Source organism: Exserohilum turcica, assembly GCF_000359705.1.
Source record: "Exserohilum turcica Et28A unplaced genomic scaffold SETTUscaffold_25, whole genome shotgun sequence".
Classification (NCBI taxonomy): domain Eukaryota; kingdom Fungi; phylum Ascomycota; class Dothideomycetes; order Pleosporales; family Pleosporaceae; genus Exserohilum; species Exserohilum turcicum.
This window is the reverse complement of record NW_007360081.1, coordinates 175372-199372: the sequence shown is the minus strand read 5'-3', so window position 1 is coordinate 199372 and position 24001 is coordinate 175372. Positions and strand designations below refer to the sequence as shown.

At 48.1% G+C, this 24001-nt stretch overlaps 5 protein-coding genes across 5 annotated transcripts; 2 read left to right on the top strand and 3 right to left on the bottom strand.

The window, feature by feature from the left end:
• Window positions 1-3845: 3845 nt before the first annotated feature.
• On the bottom strand, window positions 3846-4957 carry SETTUDRAFT_152005 (uncharacterized protein; the record flags this gene model as incomplete). Its single annotated transcript, XM_008028488.1, has 2 exons — window positions 3846-4855; window positions 4906-4957. The coding sequence occupies 2 exons, from the start codon at window positions 4955-4957 to the stop codon at window positions 4038-4040; spliced, it is 870 nt and encodes a 289-aa protein (XP_008026679.1). The 3' UTR covers window positions 3846-4037.
• A 714-nt stretch (window positions 4958-5671) lies between these two features.
• Window positions 5672-7443, bottom strand: SETTUDRAFT_161799 (uncharacterized protein; the record flags this gene model as incomplete). Its single annotated transcript, XM_008028487.1, has 4 exons — window positions 5672-5805; window positions 5857-5992; window positions 6056-6986; window positions 7037-7443. The coding sequence occupies 4 exons, from the start codon at window positions 7441-7443 to the stop codon at window positions 5672-5674; spliced, it is 1608 nt and encodes a 535-aa protein (XP_008026678.1).
• A 3082-nt stretch (window positions 7444-10525) lies between these two features.
• On the top strand, window positions 10526-11938 carry SETTUDRAFT_47862 (uncharacterized protein; the record flags this gene model as incomplete). The annotated part of the gene is made up of 3 exons (XM_008028451.1): window positions 10526-11402; window positions 11468-11636; window positions 11692-11938. 3 exons carry the CDS (start codon window positions 10526-10528, stop codon window positions 11876-11878), a joined length of 1233 nt encoding a protein of 410 aa, XP_008026642.1. The 3' UTR covers window positions 11879-11938.
• Window positions 11939-12030: 92 nt separating this feature from the next.
• Window positions 12031-14557, bottom strand: SETTUDRAFT_111345 (uncharacterized protein; the record flags this gene model as incomplete). The annotated part of the gene is made up of 3 exons (XM_008028486.1): window positions 12031-12516; window positions 12587-14313; window positions 14368-14557. 3 exons carry the CDS (start codon window positions 14555-14557, stop codon window positions 12031-12033), a joined length of 2403 nt encoding a protein of 800 aa, XP_008026677.1.
• A 744-nt stretch (window positions 14558-15301) lies between these two features.
• Window positions 15302-16555, top strand: SETTUDRAFT_151996 (uncharacterized protein; the record flags this gene model as incomplete). The annotated part of the gene is made up of 2 exons (XM_008028485.1): window positions 15302-15472; window positions 15535-16555. The coding sequence occupies 2 exons, from the start codon at window positions 15302-15304 to the stop codon at window positions 16546-16548; spliced, it is 1185 nt and encodes a 394-aa protein (XP_008026676.1). The 3' UTR covers window positions 16549-16555.
• Between the last annotated feature and the right edge of the window lie 7446 nt (window positions 16556-24001).

Sequence of the window (24001 nt, the reverse complement as noted above, 5' to 3'; positions counted from 1 at the left end):
TCGTCCGTACGCGATACGAACCGCTCTGGCCAGTTCTTGCCTAAAGGCTGGCCATCTCGTACGCGTAGTAGTTTTTCTGCCATATCTGCTACTTCACATAGACGGGGGGCAAATCCTCGCGAGTCTAGGTCAAGAATGTATCGTACGATAGTTTGCTCTTCAGATTTAGTTAGCTTCTGGCAATTTGGCTGCGTCGTAGGTCGAAAGGTGATTCCTTGAAGCCGCCGAGAGATCTGCTGATGATGGACGTTATAGGCTGCTGCAGCGCGTCGAATGCTCTTAAACTGGCCTGTACGATAGGCCTGAACTGCTAGAGTAAGCCTACCCTCTTGCTGAGTAAATATCACGTTCTGTTGTTGAGGCATTGTCTTTCGTACGTGAAGTTCGCGATGCCAAGAAAAAGTGGCACTCTCGGTGGGGTGGCACTCTCGGTGGTGGAATACGTTATTGATTATTACTCATAAGTTACTTAATTAAGCTAAAGTCTTCTAGTATGTTTTAATATTTCTTTATAGCTTATATTCCTTTTAAATATCGAATCAACTACCTTATATATATAAAAGCTTACTTGAAAAAGTATTTCTACTTATAACGTCAAAGTATAGCGAGTGGCCGAGAATAGCGAGTGACCGAAAATGCCAAGCCCTCATCAACCTCACCACCGTTGCGCAACCATTACAGCGCAACAACAACAGTAAATTAAAATTAGAAAAGGCTAATCTATTTAGAATTAACCTCTTCATCTTGCTTGCAGGTGCGCGAGTTGTGTCTAGTCTCACCGCAGCGTCTATAGCGCCTTTGCGACGGTTCGCCTACTTCAGCGCTCTCTCCCTTCTTTGCCTTCTTCCCACTACCACGCGCCCTAGACTCCTTTAGAGTTGCTAGTTTCTCTCCTTCTTTAATTGTTAGGGTCTCTCCTTTCTGTAGCCGCTTTCTTTTGTGTGATCTCCTTCGCGTGGCGGCTTTATTCGCTGCTTCAAGCTTAGAGACCCGTTTCTTAACTAACACTAACTCATGCGCAATAGTAGTCGCACCTTTAACTAGGTTTTCAACAGCACCTAGCATACTTATTAGTGAACTATCTAGGTGCATTTAAATCCTCTGCTTCACTAGCGTTAATTACAGCCTTATTTCTAGGGTGTTACTTAGGGTTTGCAACTACTAGTGTAGATTTTTAGCAGCAAGTGGTGAAGGGGTGCGCAGCTTAACATCTAGCTTTGATGTCACCACCTCTAGGTCGTGTGTAACCAATCTAGCGCCTTAAAACCCTCCTAGGATATTATCCTTTGTAACTGTCTAAAAATAGGCTTGCTAGAAGGCTAGCAAGAACTCTATCTTAGTCATATAGTTGATCCTATTGCGCATCAGCTCCTTAGCTTAGCGCCCATATGCCCTCTTCAAAGGCGAAAAACACCCCACATCAAGAGGCTGCAGTAGATAGGAAGAGTGCGGAGGCATACATAGAGTAACAATCTTTGCTTCTATGCAGTATTGCTAGAAGTTAACTAAGTTGTGGCTCTCATGACCGTCTAGAATAAGTAGGCGATAGGCTCCAATAGTACGCTCTTTTGTATGCCTGTTATAGTGCTCTAGCCACTTCATACCAAGCTCGTTTGTTGTCCAGCCATTCTTAGAGACTGCGAGAACCCAATCCCTAAGCAGGCTGTCTTCCTTATACCAGGCAGAGAGGTGGTGCTTGCCCTAAAAGATGATGAAGGGTAGGATCGCCCAGCCAGCTGCGCTAACACAAACCACGCTAGTAACCTACTCTTTGTTGCCCTGCTGCAGAGATTTTAGCTTTAATTAACAATTAGAGGCTGTGACTACTGCTAACAAGTTGTGCATGCCTATTATAAAGCCTGTCTCGTCAAAATTGTACATGTCGTTGTCCTAGATCCCATACTTGGCTTTGGTATTCTATACAAGGCGGAACTAGCCCTGCACAAGCTTAGGATCTTCACAGAGGGCTCTCTTGTAGTTGTACTTTTGATTAAACTTTATCTTAAGCTCTAGGCGACGCTTTATAAATGCTTTAGGCCAGTTAGGGCCAACAGGGTCGCAGTAGCGGGCAGCTAGCAAAGAATTAGCTAGATCTTTGACAGCAGAAAGGCGCAGCGGAAATCCTCTTGCATCAAGATCAAGAATATTCTTAACAATCACCTCCTCTTCTATTATAAGTAGTTTCATTAAGTTAGGCGAACAATCTTGTCAAGAAGGCTTTCCTACGAGTCTTTGTCTTAGGGTACGTTTAGGCACGTTGTAGAGAGCTGCAGCGCGTGGAATGTTAATTATCGCGTCGCATTTAATAGCCTAAATTGCAAGCTGTACTTAAGACTCTTTTAAAGACTTTTTTGAATGAATTTGTTGAGACATCGCGAGTAGTAGTGAAAGTTAATGGGGGCTTGGCATTTTCGGTCACTCGCTATTCTCGGCCACTCGCTATACTTTGACGTTAGTTAATTTTTTTTCTTATTCTTATTTTTTTTCATTTACTTTATTACTATTTTAATATTTATTACCTACTTACTTACTCTTTTTCTTACTTTATTAAAATTTTAATAAGTAGCTTTTATCAAAGTTTTTAGTTGAGAAAATGAAAGGTTTTAAAAAAAGTTAATTTTTTTTACTAATATCAAACAACTACTATAATAACTTAACTAATAAACCTTGTATAGATTAATTATATAACTTTAACTTTAAATAAGTACTTTAAGTATGTATATTACTACTATAAAGCTTAAAGGTATTTTACTTATATACCTTATAAGAAGTTATAAATAGGGACGTTAAATGTATACATTACATTACATCACATCACACCTGCAAACGTGGATAGGCTCCACAATAGATTTCACCGCCATGCAAGGACGATTCAACTTCCTCAGATAAGGGGCAAGTGGACGGGAATATAGAGCCGCAGATAACATTACTTATCTTTAATATACTAAGAATATCAAAAGACGTCTTTCTCTAACCTATTTACCTTTACAAGCTGCAACAGATGGCTACAAACCGTGACTCTTGTCTTGCCCCATACTGTTTCAGACCACCTAATTTTCACCGCCAGGCAGTACCTTTATCCTACCATCATCTGCCTGCTAGCCGTCGCCGGTTTCTCTAGGGCCGTGACCTGCCATTCATCTCCTAGATACAATGCCTCCAACATGGGAAAACGCTGTACCATGGCTCGTGGCGTACGTCGCATAAGTCTCTTCTTCCCAGTCTCCAAAACAACGTGGAAAAAAAAAATCTCACACCCAGAGGGAAAGATCAGAATCTATAATAGTAAGCGCTATTATCGATTTCCTGTTATATTCATATACAGTTTATATACCGCATGTGTGGCTGTTCGCTTGCATGTCGTGGGAATGGGTATACAGCGCACGTGTTGAATGCACAAAGCCGCGTTGGGAGCAGCGAATCGAATTTCACACCGGAAGATATTAAAGGGTTGCGGAAAATTTTCAGGGCGCTAGATGAGGTCTTGAGACGGGAACTTGGGGCTCACTTGTTGGCAAAGAAGGGGTACAGGATTCCGATTCGGTGAGGTAGTTACGGATACAGCTAGATTGATATTCATGCATGGTAGACCCATGGTTAGTAACTTTGAGAACAACATGAATCAAGGCATAGCAACGCGTTGCTTATCATACCGCTTGTACCCACTTTTCTCGACGCCATGTCTACAAGCAATAGTTTAGTTGATCCCAAACGAAGACGTCTCTCTGCACTTCGTCCACCGAATCATATGAAAAAGCATGCCGTGGAAACGAATTTTTCCCGAAGAAAGACCAACAGCTGCAACTACTAAGAGCGAGAGTATATGTACCAAAAATGTATTTTCTATGTCTTGTGCATGCAACGCAAGCCATGGTTTATATATAGCAAGATCACGCCAATCGTTCGCCTAACCAAAACTCCATCGCTAGCCAAAACATGATGCGGACATGGAAACAAAGCACGTGTGAGGACTCGTTGACGAAAACCAGGTAGGCTGGCTGGCTGGCTGGTTCAACGTACACGTGAAAAGACAGTGCTCATGCAAACTTCTTCACTACCATGAATAGCAGCGCAGCCACAACACCATAGATGCAAGTGTCAATCCAAGCCAAATCAGAACTCGTTTGAGCAACTTGTTGCAATGGGCGTGCAGCCGTGGTCCTCACAGGCCTTATCACAGGCGCACTAGATGCAGGCCGCATGGGGTTCGGGTTTGGAACCGCTGGGGCCGAGGTAGTGGCAGGCGACGTGTCAGCCCCGCCGTGTACCGCGGGTGCCTTGCCTTTGTCCACCTTGTCGTCTTGTGCCTTACCCAGTTCATCTCGGTACGCGAGTCTCAGTTCCTCGGGTACCTCGTCTTCTTTCCTCTTGCCCTCTTTCTCCTCAATTTCCTTGACGAGAGCATCCCTTTCCTGCATGATTTCCGCGTTGCGCTTCCCGCATCCCGCGCATCCCCACGCACCGCTTTCTTTGGCCATACGCTCTCGTGCTTCCCTGCTGCATTCGATGCCGCCCAGCTGGCCCTTGGCGTTGGTATCCATGAAGCTTCTTATTGCGACGAGCGCTGTGCGGACGCCCCATGCGGGCTGCCATGTCTCCTCATGATGGCCTGATATGCTGAGGCAGATCTCGCGGTTTACTTCGAAGCGGCCTGTGGGAGTAAGGAAGCGGAAAGACGGCGGGCGCAGCGGGTAGGCAGATGGCAGGATTATGCGACCGTGGTATATGCCGCCCGCGTAAGGCGAGGGCTCAGGCGGGCCGCGGATTGTAAAGTGCCATTCAAAGAGGTTGGTTTCTAGCGGTTCGGCATGATAATCCGACGACGGGGACAGAGAGAGCTCGGAAGCCTCTTTTACTGGGGCACATTAGCTATGTGAAGCTCTCTGGTAGCGGGTGCTGACGTACATATGCGCTTGATGGTCGGGTTCTTGGTGTTGAACTGCCCGCGCGTGGACATTGTTGCGGTGAGAGCGGATCTAAGAGCTAGATTAGGTGAGGGTATTGATGATCAGTCGAGGGGAAGCGTGGGGTATAACAGGTACAGGCACGTAGAGTCAACGAGCACACGCGGCGCACGTGTTGGGACGCAATCGCGCATAATGCAACGTAGACGTCGCGGCGCATGCGCCCCGAGGCAGTAAGCGCCGTTCCGGCTCTGCTTATCGATAACGCTCCCACTGCCATCTCCTCCCCTCCCCTCGCTGCCTTGGCAATCGTCTGGCCGAGTGCTTGGTTGCTACACCTAGACTGCGACACGCTCAATTTAACAGACTCTGCTAACAGATGGTACAGGCACAGGGGCTCGCGGATCCAGTGTGTCACGCAGGTTGGCGAGAGACGCACGGCGTCGCACCCTCGAACCTTGTTTCCCAACGGCTGACAGCCCTGCATGTGACACGGTCCTCTCTACACGGTACCATTTCAAATGCCGTCTGACTAATCCGCTGTCCAGGTGAGATGGAATACAACCAACTTTGTACATGACACCAATGCTGTCTTCAACTACCGAGTCATCATGCAACTACCGAGCAAAGACGCAACTACCGAGGAAATATGCAACTACCCAAGTCATGTCATGCATACCATGGCCTAATGTATGTATGCCATACCGCAGCGGAATAAGATTTTGTGATAGAAGATGTACCTTGCCACCTATAAGCATATCGTCAAATCACCGCACCAGGCTATTGATGTATGCAACACGTTCTGTTCGGTCATCATCTGCCTCGACATAGCTCCGGTCCTTGCGGAACACAAAATTCTTTGCCTCGCTCGCGTAGCTCGGCCATTCCGGGGTACCAGGAACTACACGCCTCGTTAGCAGTCTATCCAGAATACACCAATGGGGATTCAAACCTCCGTGGCCATTCGGATCAAGGTCATATGCAAAAGCTGTCCACATGCGCATGACTAGCTTGGAGAGGGCCAGGTTCTCCGCGCTGTTTCCCAGAGGTGTAAGTTGCTGTTCGGTGTTACCAAACACAAAAGGTATCTGTCCACAGATGTTAGCCTCGGCAAGTTCTACTTGATGCTTACGGATCATGAAGAGACTCGCCTCGGAAAAGTGGTTAACGCCAATATAATCCGGTGTGTTGTTGAATTTTGGTGCATCCCAGCGATATGAATACACGCCGTCTACGTGCTTGCTCATGCTTTGGGCTAGGAGCCTTCTGGGAGCATACATGGTCAGGTCCGTCGCGATGCTCTGGAACCGCTTGTACTGCAGCCCAAACTGCGGCCATGTGCGGTTACCCCATCCGTATGGCTGGCCGAGAGAAGGGTCGTTGGGGTAAAGCTGTAGTAGTTTCTGTGCGACAGTCTCGTTGACATTCCAGCGCTTGGAGTGCACAAGCTCATGTATGGCTTGCGAGTCATTGTCCACGCCGTTGACACCAAAACCCTCGTCGGTGTTGGTACCGAGGATGAGCGGGATCTTTGCAAACTTTCCTTGCTTCAGAGACTGCTGTCCGTATCGAGGAATGAAGCTGCCGTCCATTACATGGAACCACTCCAAGTTTTGGTAGCCATATGGTGCAATGGTTTCAAACGGCACATCGCGAAGGCATTGGAGCGTGTCTTGGGCGTCAGCACATCCGACCAACTTTGCCAGGTTGTCGTACATATTCTGGTACCATTCCGTTCCGTTCAAGGGTGCCCCAACTGAGTTGCCGCTCTCCAGAATGGCAGCACGGAAGAGTCCGCCGTTGTCACCATTGTAGGCTGCAATGTGGTCACCGACAGAATATCCGCCAGCCGACTCGCCCCAAATGGTGACTTTGGAAGGATCGCCACCAAACGAGGAGATGTGCTTGTTGACCCACTGTAGTGCGAGGCGCTGATCGCGAAGTCCGAGGTTCTCGACACCAGCCTCCTTCACTTGCTTGCTGTACAAGAAGCCGAATGCTGCCATACGGTAGTTGATGGAGATGCCAATGACAGGCTTATCATTGAGCACCGATTGTTGGACTATGTAGCTCATGTTATAACTACCCATGTTCAGCATAGCTATCTCACATACACACTTCTGAAAGCTTACCGCGGGTCACTCGTAGCCCCTTGTTGCCATCCGCCGCCATAAATCCAAAGCAGTACTGGAAGCCCAGTCTCATTCGTCCTCGGCTTGATAATGTTGAGATGCAGACAATCTTCACCCAACCGAGTCCAATTGCTGGCAACCAATGCGTTGGTATCTCCCCCGTAGCCCTGGCAGTCTAGGCCATATTTTGTAGCATCGTGACGTGTCTTTGGAGCATTGGAGACGAGCTTAGCAGGAGCAAAACGCACTGGTTTTGGCGCATATTTGATACCCAGGAAAACATCTTGGTCAAATTCGGGGAGGTAGCGTCCTTGGTACACGCCAGAATCAGAATGGACAATAGGAGATGCTGCACAGGCAATGCCAGCAAGGCTTGCCGCCGCGCAATAAGTGATGGAGAGTTTCATTGCAGGCGCTCATGGCCCGGTCCACCAACGCCTCTACCGCTACTATTTATTCAGCTATTTATTCAGATACCCTCAAGACTGCTACATGCCTAATGAGAGCAGAAAGAGAAGCATGGCTGCTGCACGTTGAAAGTTCCACCAATAGGCTTCTTGACTTTGCAGCTGGCTTGGCAGCTGGTTCACTGCCGCCTTGGCGAAGAAATGATGCCAAGAATCCTGATGTCAATACCTGAGCGTCTGGAGATGTTCCAAGACGCTTTTTTTATCCAATGGGATGCCACAGCAAATACCTGCGAACCCATCCACTCACAAGTGTGACTATGCATAAAGCTTACGGAAAAGCTTCAGGCAAAGCTTAAGTATGGCGGATGCCAAGGCGACGATGAGAACGTCATAATAACCGGATATTTTCACAATATGCAATCGTGTTCGTACTGCTGGAACTAGTGTGGTGAAGAGCTAGACCCCACATTGCCCCGCAAACTCGAGATGTGGTGGGCACATTCGATTCCAATTATCCGGTATAGCAAGCATCGTCATTCGTGCGATTGTCGCGGTGGCTGAAGATTGAAAGAAATTGCGCCGTCATGTGTATGGTGCTTCCAGAAGGCAACATACAGGGGCTTCGACTTGGCGATCAGGTGCGGGCGTTGGTTGGTGGAGCGGGAATCTGAAAAACCACAAACAGATAAGGTTCAAACCGCGATATTACCTGGGGTACTGGACCTCGAAGCCTTGATTCGTGCCGCGTATTCGATGCGGGATGACAACCCGCATCCTATCTTGATGGTAGATGCCATTGTATCTTGCAGATGTCCAGGCCATGTCCGGACGTGGCAAAGACCAAGTCATGGTGGATAACAAGAACGTTGTAGCCTACATTATTAGACCACCTGGAAGAAAAGGCGCTTTGCCGGCGATGGCTACAGTAACTTGACCTGCGGACACTCCTTTTTTTGAGGAACAACACCAGTGATTGATGGGTGAATGCGAAGACCTGATGCAGGAGGGCATGTAAGTACGGTAGTGTCTTCAAAGTTTCATCTGAGACAACATTGCGACCAAAAGACGGTTTTCATCCCGTCTCGGTTAGGGCTGGTGTAGTTGTCGAAATCCGCATGGGCCTTGGGATGGCTGAATGCCTTGCCTTAGCCAGTCTTACCGTTGACGTCGCGCGTGGCGCAGTGGGCCTTGGTGTCCCAGTCCATACATTTGGACTGAGGGGAGGAAGATGTTTGTCGACGTCAGGTTCCAGTGCGAAATTCTGGTTGCCAGGGCACTGGGCAAGGAGTCAGCTCGCATGGGCGCAGAGCCCTCGTCCAGAGGCCATGAGCTGGTGCCACATGGTATGCCTGGTCTTGTCGAGTTGGCCGAAGACGTGTGCATGTGTGAACAAATCGGACGACGAAGTCATCAACTTATTGTGAGCGACACGGGCGACAGAGCCTGTGGCGCAGAGTTAGTGGGAGGATTCTTGCACGCGGGGGGCACAGTCTGTCACGGGCGCATACCGTAACGGTCACTAATGGACGTGTATTATTACCAGCGATGAGCGTTTTCCGGAGAGCTTGGGTGTGTGTGTGCAAAGCTCAAACCAGCCGGTCATGGGCGGGCCAGGCTGAGGGCTTGGAGGCGGCGATACTTTCGGTGGTTGTTCGCTTGGTGCACCTATAGTGCGATAGCGGCGGGCAGCACTAGCCACCTGGCTGCATACATATGTGTATGCATGTGCAACGAGCCTAGCAGCGGCATTGGACGTGAGCAGAGGCGGATAACGGGCGCAGCGACGCGTGCAAAAGGAAAGAAAAGGGGGGAGGGGGGCGCTGGAGGGATTGCTGACAGGACACATAGGTAGATGGTGGGCGCAGGGTGTCCTGGTGGGTGGTGCATGTGCATGCGCATGTATGTACACTGCATGGCGGGCGTGGGCAGGGTGCGACTCGGCATGTGGATTCGATGTGTGTGAATATGGAGCATTGAGCATAGTGTCCATCTGTTGATAAGTGCCGAGAGATGCGAAGACGTGTCGAGACTGGCTGCCGCCTTAGCGGGCGAGGGAGGCGGTGCTGTCGCGGGCGCGCTAGGCCTGAAACGGCGGCTGGACGGGCTAAGCGATGCCCGCCAACTCCCAGACCCCTAAAGCCGCCAAGCCTTTGCCTTCGCACTGTGTATCACTATCAAAACCAAAAAAAAACCCCCCCAAAAAAATCCTTGGGCCTGCCTGGGGGCCCAGCCCTCGCCCTCGCCCTCGCCCTCGCCCACAGCCAGCCCGCCCAGACCCCGTCCCCGACAACCGCCCGCCCTGCGCCTGCATGGCAGTGCCGTGGTTCACCTGCTGGCCAGCGGGAATTCTCCGACCCAGACAAGTGTAAGCACACCAGCGCCAGCGCGACCGCCTCGATTCCTTTGTTCGTCGCCGGCACGACTTTGCACCGTCTCTAGCAGGGGGCCGGCGGCCAAACCCAAGACCGTCTCCACCACCACCAGCGTCCATGGCTGGGCCCCCGTCCGAGATCTTCAGGGCCCACGGGGCGTCGTGTTATCGCTCCCAATCCGGTTACCCTGCGGCTCATCTCTTGGACCCTGACCCTTTGCGCTGTCCCCAAGCCCATGCCATGCGATACACGCTTCGCGACAGTGGCCACCAAAGGCCCTCCTGTCCTCCTGCCCGCCTGCCCGCCTGCCCGCCCGCCCGCTTCACCCTCGCTGAAACCATGCACACGCCCGCCTCACCTCTGCATCCTCGCCTCCCCCGTCGGCAATCCTGCCTCGTCGCAAAAAAAAAGAAACGCCCTCACCGCAACGTGTTGCCCCCCGGCCCAGCTAGGGCGGACTGTGCGCTGACGTTGAAATCTCGGTTGGGGGACCCACTGCTGCCGCCATAGACACGAGGCGGTGTCTCTCTCTCGAATCGCATCCTCGCGAGCATGAAACGTATGTCGGGTCCGTTGAGCTTAGACTGCATGCTGTCAAGGGGCAGATTTTTTCCTGCGAGACGCGCCTCCTTTTGCTACAAAAGCCCGCCCAGCCCCCCCCTCGCCCTCTCTGAACGCCTGCCAGTCCATTCCCTCCTTTTCCAACCATGATTACGACCACGTCCCGCGTCCAGGAAAATCCTGTCAAGACACGGCTCACGGCTGTGGCTGACGTCCACTCCTCCCCCGCCGTCACGCCCATTCCCGATGTCAAGACGCTCAAAGATGCCATTCCAGCCAAGTGCTTCGAGCGCTCCATGATCCGCTCCTTCTCGTATGTCGTTCGCGACCTCATCATCGTGAGCGCTCTCTTCTACTCGGCCGTCGGCATTTCCCGGCTCGATGCCCCGTGGTTCGTCTCCGTTCCCTTGTGGGCGTTGTACAGCTTTGTCCAGGGGTGTTTCTTTACCGGTCTTTGGATCCTGGCCCACGACTGCGGTCATGACTCGTTTTCCGACAACCTCACCGTCAACGCCATCACCGGATGGTTCCTGCACAGCATCTTGATGGTCCCCTTTTTCAGCTGGAAGTTCAGCCACGCGCGTCACCACCGATACCACAACCACATGGACAAGGACACGGTTTTCGTCCCGCCCCGCAAGTCCGATGTCGAGTCCAGGAAGACTCAGCCAACCCTTCTCCAAAAGATCATGGACCACACCGATGCCGACACGCCCATTGTCACCGTCGCTGCCCTCATCTTCCACCAGGTCCTCGGCTGGCCAGCCTACATCTTGATGAACGCCGGTGCCGGCCCCAAGAGCCTGACCAGGACCGACCGTAAAACCGCCTCCCGCTACAAGCAAAGCCATCTGGACCCCACTTCGCCCGTTTTCACCCCATCAGAGGCACCCTTTGTCGCCATCAGCAACCTTGGACTCGTCATGACCATGACTGCCTTGTATTTCGCCTCCAAGAGCGTGGGAACCTCGACTGCTCTCCTGGCATATGGTCTGCCTTACCTGTGGATGAACCACTGGATCGGTAAGCCGGCCCCCTACGTTTGATGCTTCCCACCACAAAGGCTAATATCTTATCTTTTTCCACAGTTGCCATCACCTACCTTCACCACACCCACCCAGAGGCCCCGCACTACGAGGCCGACGAGTGGACTTTTATCAAGGGTGCTGCCTCCACCGTGGACCGTGACTTTGGCTTCATCGGCCGTCACATTTTCCACGGCATCATTGAGTACCACGTTGTCCACCACATGTTCCCGTAAGTCTAACCTCATGTCCACCCTGCGCCATCAACCCAACTAACATGGCAACAGTCGTATTCCTTTCTACCATGCCGAGGAGGCAACCTGGGCCATTGCGCCCCTGCTTGGTGAACGCTACATTCAGCAAAAGACCAACTTTTTCGGTGACCTGTGGCAGAGCTTTACCAACTGCAAGCACGTTGAGCCGGGAACGGGTGCGCATTCCGGAGGTCTGGTCTGGTCAAAGGCCAACGCTTAATCGTGTCAACGCAACGCACGTAGTACTTGAACTGATAGAGAAAAAAATCCAAAAAGTTGCATACCACCCCACACCCTGTGTAACGTGAGGTCCCCATGTGTATATAAAAGCCAAGAGCTTGGTCATCCAGAGACGCATTAGCCAAGCAATACTCAGTCCGTGTCAATGGGACCCGTTCCACCCGCTGCCGCAGCGGGGTCTCTCATACAATAATCAAAATTCCCGTCCGCGTTGTTACCCCAGTATTTGGGGAACTTGACAGCCGGGCCTATGCCTCCCAGCACTGTATACGTAAGGATCAGGACTATGACTTGCGTCCCGCCATCTAGGGCTGCTGCAAGTACATAATTGTACTGGATAAACCAAGATGCCCTGTACCGGCGCAACCAGAACTGGCTTGTGAGACCAATGATGAAATACATGAGCAACGAGCTCGATATCCCGACTGCAAGGAAACCCGCATAAGCAAGAATAATCGGCGTGTTGATCTTGGGCAAGAGGGATAGCTTGGGAAAGCGCCGGTGCATGCAGTAAAACGGTATGGGAATGGCAAAGCCGGCAAGAAGCCCAAATGGGATGGCGACGTATCGGGATCCAGGAGAGAACATTTCTTTAGCCAGGGCACCCCAGGCAATGGCCTTGTGAAGTTCGCGTTAGTCTTTCTTTCCCTCCAAGAATGCGTTAGCAGTACGAACTGGGCTTGCTTACCTGAGAATTGAACTGCTGGATATTCTGCCCAGACCATACATTCGTGCCCTGGATCGAAAGCAAGATTTCCCTCTGGTTTGTCGTAATCTGCACCATCATGGCGTAATTTACCATGGCGCCGACCAGCGTCCCGACGGCTTGTGCTATGAACGTAACACGAGGCGGGATCTTCGCATACTGTCCAAACTTCAACTCTTGCACTAAGCTGATGCCTTGGACGACAGAGTTGTAGCCAAAGAGCGTAAAGTACATGTTGGCTAGTGGCCGTCCGGGATGTAGGTAGCCACCCAGCATCTGTACTATGGGTTGTACATTGCCTTGGTAGCCTGTGAGTGCAGCTTGCGCGCCGAAAAAGAAGATGAAAATGCCCGACACGGCGATACTGACGAGAAAGCCATACCATGGGAGAGTAGAGTTGGCCGCATAGATGCCAATCAGACCCACTACAATCGAAATGCTTAGGATGGCGCCGTACCACCAATTTGGACATTCTGGATAGTGGAGCATGAGTTTGTAGTGTGGGTCTATTTCCTTTTCCTTTTCCTTTTCCTTTTCCTTTTTCTCTTTTTCTTCTTCTTCTTCTTTTATCTCTTCTTCGTCTCCGCCCTCGTCTTGTTCATCAGTTGAATCAGTCTTTGACTGAGATCGGCGCGAGAGTGATTTCCAAGACTTCATCTCGAATGCCTTTCGCAAGTTACTCGGGTGAAGAAAGGCATATCCAGCCTTCATGTCGTCCCAGTTCCAGAGAAGAAGGTGTGATATGGTAGATGTGATTGCGAGATTGTTGGTCAGAAGGAACATGGCGTAAGTTCCTGCAAAAAACGGGATACCTTGCTCTTTGAGCGATTCTGGCTGAAGGACATGTTGGTCGTCGAGAATCGCAGTTTGGTTGTACGTGACATAGTTTGAGCCCGTCGAATCCTCGGAGAAGAGAAGTTGGGATAGAAAAGGAAAGTCGCGTGCTCTCCAAACATTGCCGTAGTAGACGCCAAGAAACAAAGCAATGCATATGATATATCCAGCGAAGCTGTTCATCAAGGTTTGCGGAGGTAGCCACAGTGGCTTGCTGCCGATGAATTGCCAATCAAGGCCTAATGATAGTATTCCAAGGCCCTCGTTTCCATTGGAGCCTCCGAATATTGTCGTCGTAAACAAACTGTTTTGGCTAGCTAAGCAGAAGACACTGACACCAGTCAGGATTGGCATGATGTACTCTGGCAATACCTCCCAAATAAATATGCCCAGAAATACCCAGTAGAAGAGGCTGAGGCGCGACTTTGTCTCTTTGCGGTCTCGATGAAGCGTCTCCAGCAGGGTATTCATCGGTAGTAAGCTTGGCCAGAACATTTTAGTTGAATATACCAGAGTGCGACGAAGCAGTCCAGCAAAGCCGTAGCCCAAACACTGAGATGCCAAGACAATTAGTATCGATAAACCTGAACTAGGGGCTTTATCATAGTACAGTCTTTGAACAGCAATCACCTCCACAGCCATGGATACTTGTGATGCCGACGTGGCGACGATGATAATGGCCGCGTGCTCCTTGGAGTTGAAGGCATGTGGATTGAGCCAGCATCCTATGACACCTTTTCGCGGTATCACCTTCTCCATGAGTATTCCGATGCCGTACGCACAGAGGGCGAGAAAAATGTTTGACACATCCAGTGTGACGGGCCGGAAGAAGTAGATCGTCTCCATGATAGCCCCAAAAATTCCAAGTCCAATCCCTAGTGAAGTTAACATACATGTGACGATTGAACAGGAGTTTAACACATACTCACCTATAAACCACATGCGGAAAGTGCAAGAGCTGAGTGAAGGATCGTCTTCTACGTGAAGTACTTTGGTGACAATGTCCTCAGCACCTCTGATTGAAGCCTCAGCGTCTGGTGGCAGTTCTGACTTGGCTCCAATCGACTTCTCTGAAGATGACTGGAGGGTGGATCTGTCATGATCAAAAGCACTGTCCATAGTTGGCAGTGCAGCCATTTGCACACGCCCAGTGTCTCCCTCTTCAGTCTTCATCCTGCGTGAAGGAATAATTGAATTTCGGGACCCGCCCGGAGAATTGGTGGATGTAACGCGCGAACGCAGACAGCGTAAGGTAGCGAGTGAAATGAGACGGCTAGGATAATGTCAAATCTGGCGAGATCATGGCTCTGAAGTTGTGCCTGCCAAACGCCCGAGAGGTGCAATGGGAGCCTGGGAATGATGCAGAATATGAAAGCGCCATACCCCAGCTCTCTGCAAGCCATTGTCGAGGACCAGACAAGATTGAATCAAACGCTGTCTGGGATAAGCAACTCGCCGTGGTGCCAAGAGTGACAAAGCATAGCGAAGCTCTCGACAGATGGATCGTGCCAAGATGGGCCCAGGGTGCACGTCGCATCCATCTTTGTTCTAGGCCGCTTGACGTGAAAAAAGGCGTTGGGATGCATCACAGTGGTGAAACTCGTGGCTGAAGTTTGTTGGGGCCGGACGGCAAAGACAGCGTTGAGATGGGGAATGTGAGCTGATGTGAGGGTTGGTTGGCGTCGCCTTGACGTAAGTAAGGAGGCACTATACTTAGCTAGGCAAGCGGGGCTAACGCGTTCCATGTCGCAGGTCCCTGGATTTCTTGGATTGCTAACGCTCCCATGTCCAGCTGAAGAAGTCGTCCGCTTACACTCACACTCACCTGAACACCTCGCAAGTCTCTTCATCTGCCAGCTAACCATGGCCGACTTGGACAATGTCACTTACAACATTGCGGCCTTTATTGCTGCCCTCTTTGTATTGGAGTTCGGCGCAGACAAGTTCATCGACCACACCGCCATCGTCGCTCGTCGCACCGGCATTCCTGATACCATCATTGGCCTTGTTACTGCTGGCGGAGAGTGGGAAGAGGTGCGCTTATAGCTGTTGCGCATATGGTGAGCACGTGCTAATCATTCTTCACGCCAGTGCAGCTCGCCGTTGTGATTGCAGCCCTCGCACGCAATCGTCCATCTCTGGCCATTGGCAATATCATTGGATCTGCAATCTCCAATATCCTTGGTGCCTTTTCCCTCGGTCTCTTATTCCACGGCCAGGAAACGCAAATCCAATTTGACCGAAGCTCGCGCATATACTCGCTCGTCCTGTTACTCCTAACAACCTTTGTAACCCCAGCCACGTACTTTTCAGTTGAAACGGTATGGTCAGTTTGCGGCTCCATCTTGATCGCATTCTTTGCCATCTACATCGCCTCCGTCGGATGGGCCATCTCTCGAGGAACTCTGACTGCCCCCGAAGATTCCGACGATAGCAGTGACGATGACAGCAGCAATGAAGATGGCGCCGGTGATGAAAGCGATTCAGACGATAGCACTACTGGTCTCATTGCTGAGTGGGCGCATAACAGAGCCAACAGAAGCGAGGGTAGACCCTACGGTGCAATTGAAAGCAATCAATCCTCGCGCCGAACTTCACAAGGTGGCAGTACGAAAATGACAAGAGCAGCTGCAAGAGATCGGCGACCACATCGTACTCTCAGTTACCATATCTTTCACCTTTTCCTTGGGTTTGTGGCCATCTGCCTCGCTGGCTACGTGCTTTCTCATGCCGCCACGAGCATTACCGATGAACTAGGCATGTCGGACGTGCTTTTTGGCGTAGTCATCCTCGCAATCGCAACGACACTCCCAGAAAAGTTCATTGCTGTCATGAGCGGTCGTCGAGGCCACGCCGGAATTCTCGTGGCGAACACAGCAGGCAGTAACATCTTCTTGCTCGCTCTCTGCTCCGGCATCGTCATGCTCGACACTAACGGTAATTTTGAGCGTGGGAACGTCAATATTCCTGAACTGGGAGTTTTGTGGGGCTCGACTCTTGCTTTTACCGCAACGATATGGCTCAATGGTAGACTTTCTCGCTTCATCGGAATCGGGATGCTCATCGCATATGTCGCTTTTGTAGTGCTAGAATTCGTAGTCATTTATTAAAGTGTTCATGCGCTAAGAGTCACGTGCATTCCTAACCATGACTTTGTGGGAGCCCGTTGATTCGTCGAAGTATTTGTCCATTGTGTGGTACCCTTCTTCTAATCGTGAAAGCAATTACTAGAATGCCAATGCAATTGCAAAATTCATATTATGTTAAAGCAGCTCTTACGAGCTGATCCATCGATTGCCAAGTTCTGTGTATGGTTGCTCTTACTAGTAAGTCTTTGCAATACAGCTTCTTTGCTAATCCAAACAATTGCACGATTTCTTAAATATAAGAGAGTTGTATGGAATGCCATCACAGACGAATACTATTCCGATAGTAAATATCCCATAGTAGCGGTATCCGTATCTTTTCTTGGCACTATACTGAATGTCCTAGTGCAAGGCTGGAATTCGATAGCTGCTTGGAGCAGGCTCTTAGAGGCAATGGTGCGGGTGCAGCTGGGGGTACGAAGTGTGAAATAGGAAGCAGTAACTTGATCGGAAAGATAGAGTCGAAGGCTGTAGAAACATGTCCAATTGCGCCAGAGATGTTACATGAGAATTCCTAATGTATACGCGTTGGGAATGAAGCTCATATATCTATCTAGTATCGAACTTCTTTCAGATGACCAGCTCAGTCATCCTCCGGCAACTTGGAACTCAATTTCCGAAAGATGAGATACAAAACCAGATTCTACAGCACTTTCATTTGGACCTAGATGAGGAGCTAACACATCATCATGGCAATCTTGGGAATGCCGCGACACCAAGAACAAGAACAGGGTACTTTTTTAGATTGCCAATCTAATGTCTACTACTGTTGATAACTTCGTATCTTCCTTGGAAATTTATTCTCACATCTATCCTGTTATTGCTCACCCTGATTTGCTTTTCATTGGATGTCTTACTGCGCTACTGTTGTCAGGCTTTTGCAATTTTCTTTTTATCGCAGATTGGAGCGAGTACGGAACAAAATAAGAAGGTGGAGAACAAGAAGGAGAGAAGGAGGGAAGGCAATAGGGAAGTTGGACGGGACGTGCAGAGAGGGGCCGTGTCGGGATGTGTCACAAAGAAGAAATCCCTAAGAATCCTTAAAGCGAAGAATGTGAGATGCTATGTATATATAGTCGAAAAGCACGACTGACTATGCGGCTGCGATATGGAGGGCTTGCTATCACATTTCATGCCAGCATCATCGGCTGGACATCTGTATTAGCAATACTTAATGTTGTAAGTCCAGAATGGCTTACGAGATAAAATGAAGTTATGTAATTTCTTGATGTCCCCAAATACTTTGGATAGAACTATGTGTTTTGAAGTCTCCCGTTCGAAAAGTCTTCATATCATGTCTTCAAGCTTGATAGTTAATCGGCTGCATAATACAAACGAGATTTTAGGTAAATGTACCACTCTTGTTGGTATGTATGGAGCTCGCTACTAATTGATTTAGCTACTAAAGTAATATCAAACTTCCTTACTCCAGAGTCATAGGTATACTAACAGTGTGATAAATTCTCAAAATCCCGTCTTCTATTGGGGTGATTATGAAATAGTTAGTTTTAGTGGATGAAAGCAAAGTTTTTTTCAAAAATGACTGTAACTTGGCCATTAATTACTGAGGCAAATACAGTGGACTGATTGGAGGCTGCAACCTCCTCAGACAATCACTAGCACTCACCTACAACGATGAACAACGAGGCTCTGAGGGCTCTGTGAACTCTTCAAACTCTGCACCCGTTACCCATAGTGGTATTATTGCAGCAATACAGATCATTCGATCCTCTTGTACATAATAACCGAGAACCATGTCCGATGGGCGACCTTATTGATACTCGATGTGAGAATGCCGTTAAGTCTTTTTGATGTTTCAGATGTTTTTCCACATATCCGGAATGGTGAGAAGGTTGAGGATAGTTTCTCCATTAACAAAATCAAAAGTGGTTTCGATGGATGGAAAGTAGTCCTCAGCAGGCTCTGGGACTGAGGAGGTCTCAGACCCTGTGTTAGAGATGATAATCGTGATGTACAGACATGACAAGTCCAAATAGGGTACTATAAAGAAAGGATATGACGGAGGAAACCTTGTTGTTACAACTATATGAATTGAATCATCATTGATTCCGATACTCTTTTCTATCAATTGTATCTGCATCCTAAAGGTGGATGGGCTCTTACATTGTACAGTATTACCTGCACTATAAGGCTACATGCAAGACCTTTTAACCACAACAAAATAGCGGCTAAAGCCTAGCCGATTTGATCCAACTCGATGTATGTCAAGCGCTCAGCTTTCGGCATTACTTAGTGGTTGAATGGCAGATACTTATGCCTGGGCGCCCAGGAATGCCCGAACTCCGCTCAAAAGGCAGTGAGCCGTAGAATTTCGTACTTCATTCTGTTCCAACCACTGGTTAATCAAATAGGTAGTAAAGGCTGATGTCATCGGTTATGTATGATGAAATCGAGATAGCCACTTCTATTGCCATAGAAAAACATGAAGTAAATCGGTATGAACAAGAAGCGACATGGACAATAGGGCAGTGCTCGAGGAGCTGAGCAATTGAATACACCAAAAAGAATTACAGACCGCAGCTAAGTGAAGTTTTCGGCTTTTCCAACGATGCGACATCCAGTAGAGTGTATTTACCATAAGTACTTTTGATGTCTTCGAAAACTACACCGCTAATGTGTTTATGGAGTTTTTATCAGATGCTATCGTGTGATAGAAGCTATAAGGAGCATAACGTATGAACAATTGATTTTGGAATTTGGGATGTGGCTACATATCATCTTGTTGTCCTAGTCGAGTCCCAAGCATGTTGCTAAGATAGGTGCTCCATACTTCAAGAATGTCGGCCCGACCTGGCCTGTTGCATCGAGAAAATTCCATGCAATCAGGTTCCAAAATATGGATGTCACAGCTAGCAAATTCCACAGTCCCATCCAGTACCGTTGTCCTACAGCAAGGGCATGATTAGTCATCTCGTTGAGACAAAACGGCAGCAACAACGCCTGTGCTGTTGGATTGTAAGGATTTGTACGTACAGTTAGATAACAGCATAGCCCTGTGGCAGCGCATCGAGCTTCAGCACCAGCAGCACATCTATCTTGACGCTGGAACTATGGTCAGACTAGAGGCAATGCTAGTTTTACTAGTCTCGAACCTTTTCTAATTGTGCCAGACTCTCCGCCGGCGACGTAGCTGGTGCGGCAATGGCCATGCTAAGGAGCATAGAGATCAATAGAAGCTCCATTCTTAGAATATTGTAACGTCAATAGGGTTGGGAAGGTAGGCGATCAGGCTCGATCTATAGCTTGTAAAGCTAGGTCGGTATACATTTTCTTCGATGGAATCCCTCAACGTTTTATAGTATCTCTGCAATCATTGAATACCTTGCACAGGTTTCATGTCTCTTTTTACCCAGCTCTTGCCCCTAAGACTATGATGTAAACGATGAGAAATTAACTTAATTTGGGAGTACTAAGTGTACGCCAAGCCTCATTATACCTGATAAAGTTATCACCTATTCGTATAACTGGGTTATATCTGTGCTTTACGAATATAGGGTAGAATTGAGGAAGGTATAGCGAATCACTAAGATTGGCCGTGTGAAGCTCGGGATAAGGGAAGACCTGACCGCTCTCTGCACAATTAGATAAGAGACTGCACTATAACGAACCAGGCAACACCGCTGTTGTGAAATTTCAAATGTGTAATTAGTATTAGTAAGACTATCCCGCCTCGACCCCAGGTGCGCAAGATACCATAACTTGAAACTGAAGACGTCGGGGCTACAATTCAGCTCTTCTTAGAACGGCAGCGTGGTTATATATATTCTGAATCATCGCGTGCAGCGGTGTAGAATGAACAGCAGGTGACATTTTGCAATTGCAATAAACGTATATGTTAAAAGCCCCACAGTTGATATAACGATGTCTACGAAGGTGACTGTCAAAAGTTCTTGCTAAGGCGCGGAGCTATCGGACCATATTCTCTTAGTAATCATAGAAAGTCTATTAAGTTAATACACTTTCTATTATGATTCAAGCAGGTAGGTAATATAACTATATAGAGTCAGCTTATCACTATAGGCATAACCTTCAATAGCTTATACCTTCTCTAAACTACTCTATGAAGAACTTTCATTTACAAACTTGGTGTAATTTATAGTCTTCAGCAGTATTTTTAGTAGTGCTTAATAATTCCCTATTAGGAAGAACTTTTGACAGTCACCTCCGTAGTGAATTGTCCAAAACGAAATTTCTGTTTAGGTTCCACAGTTCAATCCCCTAGCTTTGTCGAAAGCTAAGTTCAAATCTATCAATACGACCAAATTACAGCATGAAGGTGCCAGAAATTGTGACTAAGGGCTAGAATGACAGCACGAAAGAATGTCTGCAACCTGTAGCTCTGGAAGCAATGGATCCAAATCAAAGAGGGCCTGCCACTGAGAAGTTAGGCAATACTCGGTGGAAGCGGGTCCAACGGGCCGTGATACGGTGTGACTACGGGCCGTAATTACGTTCATGTTACTTGCCCGTACGGAACATGGCTTAATTGGTTGGTCAAATAGCTATGCCGTTAAAATTGCGATATAAGTGGACTACAATAATCATTTTCTAGGACTTGTTGAACTTTATCTCTGTATCAACTTTAGTGACACCTTTTACGAGGTCTTCGACTATAAATGTAATTTAGCGAATATTAACTGTAAGAGACCTTGCAGTTATTAGCTGGATAGATGCTAAAATGCTGTATCAAATTCCTAACATAAGTTGGAACAGTGGAGTCTTCTAATTACATGATAAAAGCTCCCACAACGTTACAACCTGAACGCCTAGAACAGCGTAGTGAGAGCCGATGGCTAGCACAGCTAAATCTTTCAACAGCCTAACAGTTAAAGCTGAACACCTTTGAGCACTGTAATTGCTTTAGAATGTTTATGCTTTAGGTAGAACCCGCAACCTTGTAGGCTACACCGTCTTCACTTAGAAACAGTTGAGTGTATAACTTCACGCAATTGCTATCTTGTAAATGCTAGTAGAAATATATCTCGCAAATAAAATGTAGCACCATTTCTCTAATAACTATCACTTATTGCCTATACAGGAGTCCTTCTCAATACACAATTTTCTAGATGATATACAAGTTAGTGTACGTATAGCGAGCACTACTAGACTATGCATATCATTAACACTTTTATTATTTACATGGTGAAGCATGCATATTTAGACTATACTATAGGATTATGCTTTGTAGCGTAATCAAGATATCCTAGCGTAGAGAAGGTATGATACATAGGACGCTCTGCTATGTGGAGTCTGTAACTGTTATCATTGCATTGTGGTTGATTGTCTTACATTGATTTATGTAATATATTGTAAATATTCTTATTGCCGTGGCTTAAGCCGTACATTCACAATAATGCAGGTTTCACAAGTACACAATAGATTTTTAACAAGATCTTAGCAGACTTGTGAGATTGATTGACTAAGATAGTGCTTACTAGCATTGCCTAAACAATGAATCGTATTGCTGAAGGGAGTAATAGCGGTGAGTGATGATTGTATACAATCTTCGCCATTGTCGCATTATCATTCATGGAACTAGCAACAGAGTTTAAATTGCAAGATCTTGAATCAGCTAATATCCTCAAATTACCGGTTCAGAATGAGATCGGCTATCTAGTGACCTTAAACGTTGGGTATTGACTGGGTAGTATTTGGAAATAGGCAAGTGTAGACGATATTGAGTCTTTAATGTGGGGGAGAGATGTTAATAGCAGACCGAAGATAAAGGAGAGGATGAGAATATCAAGCAGATAATGCAGCGTTTTCGACGATTTCGCGAAGATTATACTTTTCATTGTACTGCCAAAGGAAGGTGGAAAGTGGCAGAAAGAATGCTCGCACTAATTTCTTGCAATGACAGTGCTCAAAGACCAGAACGTGCTTCCCTCGTCGAAGGAAAAATCACTTGTGAAGTCACACTAATCTAAGAAAGGCCTCTATAACAATCATTGATCCGTCAGCATTGCATTTCCACAAAATGAAACCTAAGAGTGGGATTGCTTTAGGATTCGCTGGATCAGGGATGAGACCAGGATATGAATCAGCTGGAGTCAGCTGTGCATGCTTTGAAAAATTCGCAGTCAACTGTGCGTGGATGACCAAGGTGTGTGCATATCAGTCTTTGCCTCCGAGCATACTAGTCCGTGATCGGCACGGGGTGGCGTAAATACCTAACCATAATAGGCTGTGCAAATACGGAAGCTTTCCAAGCCGCTTCTTCTTGAATATTCGACTAACCCTGCGCGATTTTATCACGGGACAAGGTATCGTCGCGTCAGCTTATGGTCTTGCCCCGATAAACCTTGCTTGGTGTACGTTTCGGCCATGTAAGACGACTGCAATGCAGCTGTGCCCGCATCATGCAGCCCTGGTCTGGTTATTACCACCTATGATTTTGAGATGACGCGTAACCTCGATCCACTATATACCAGTGGGATCTGCAGATTTTCGCGATACCCAGACATTGCTGACAAGTGTAGACGCAGGAAGATCGTTGAGGTGTGAATGGGATGCTTATTCTGGTCAGTGGTAACATCGTAACATTGCCTTGACAGTATGATCGCTTCAAAACCTGTGGCAATATCACTTAACATATCGACGAGCACTGACTCCTTCGCGTCATGATACAGAAGACATGCTATTTTGCAGCTGTTGTCGGCTTCGTGACAGCTGCATGGTCACATGGTCGAGATGTCCTACTCTGCATGCTCTACAGTTCCAAGCATCTCTATGGAACCCTCTTGAGATGCTTGCGAAACTTATCAACCCCACCCCCCACTGCACGAGTATCTGGTCTATATACTCTCTCGTGACACTTATGTGGTTTACATAACCAGTCTTCTCTCACAGGATGAGAAATCCCACATCATGTTTCTCGTGTAAGACTATGTTTAGCCCCTGTTTTGTATCCATAATTAATAGACCATGGGGGCCTTTCTATGCTCCTTCGCTAAGTAAGGATGGGGCATACAAAACACTCTAACTACCATAGTGACTGGTCCTCGGAGCGTCGGCGCTCCAAGTCCGGACCCCTGTACCAAATCTACTCGAGTTTCTTTGTCTTTGTGCAAGCCGAGTGTGAGGGTGGTAAGACCCATTTTTCGTATATAGAACCCAGGGCTGGGGGCCTTGGGAAAGATTGGGTCACGAAGACAGAGTCAGCAAGAGGTCCGGGTACAGCCTTTCGGCCCACTGCTGGCAATGCTGTGTTCTGGTTCAATCTTCATGCAAACAGTACCGGTGACGATCGCACACTGCATGCACGATTACCCGTGCAACGGGGTATGAAGCTGGAAATGAATATTTGGAGTCGAATACTGTGGAATGACGAACATTGAAAACCAGTTGTATTTGCAACATCTGCAATAACGTGTCGCAGTTTGGGCAGATTGACGTA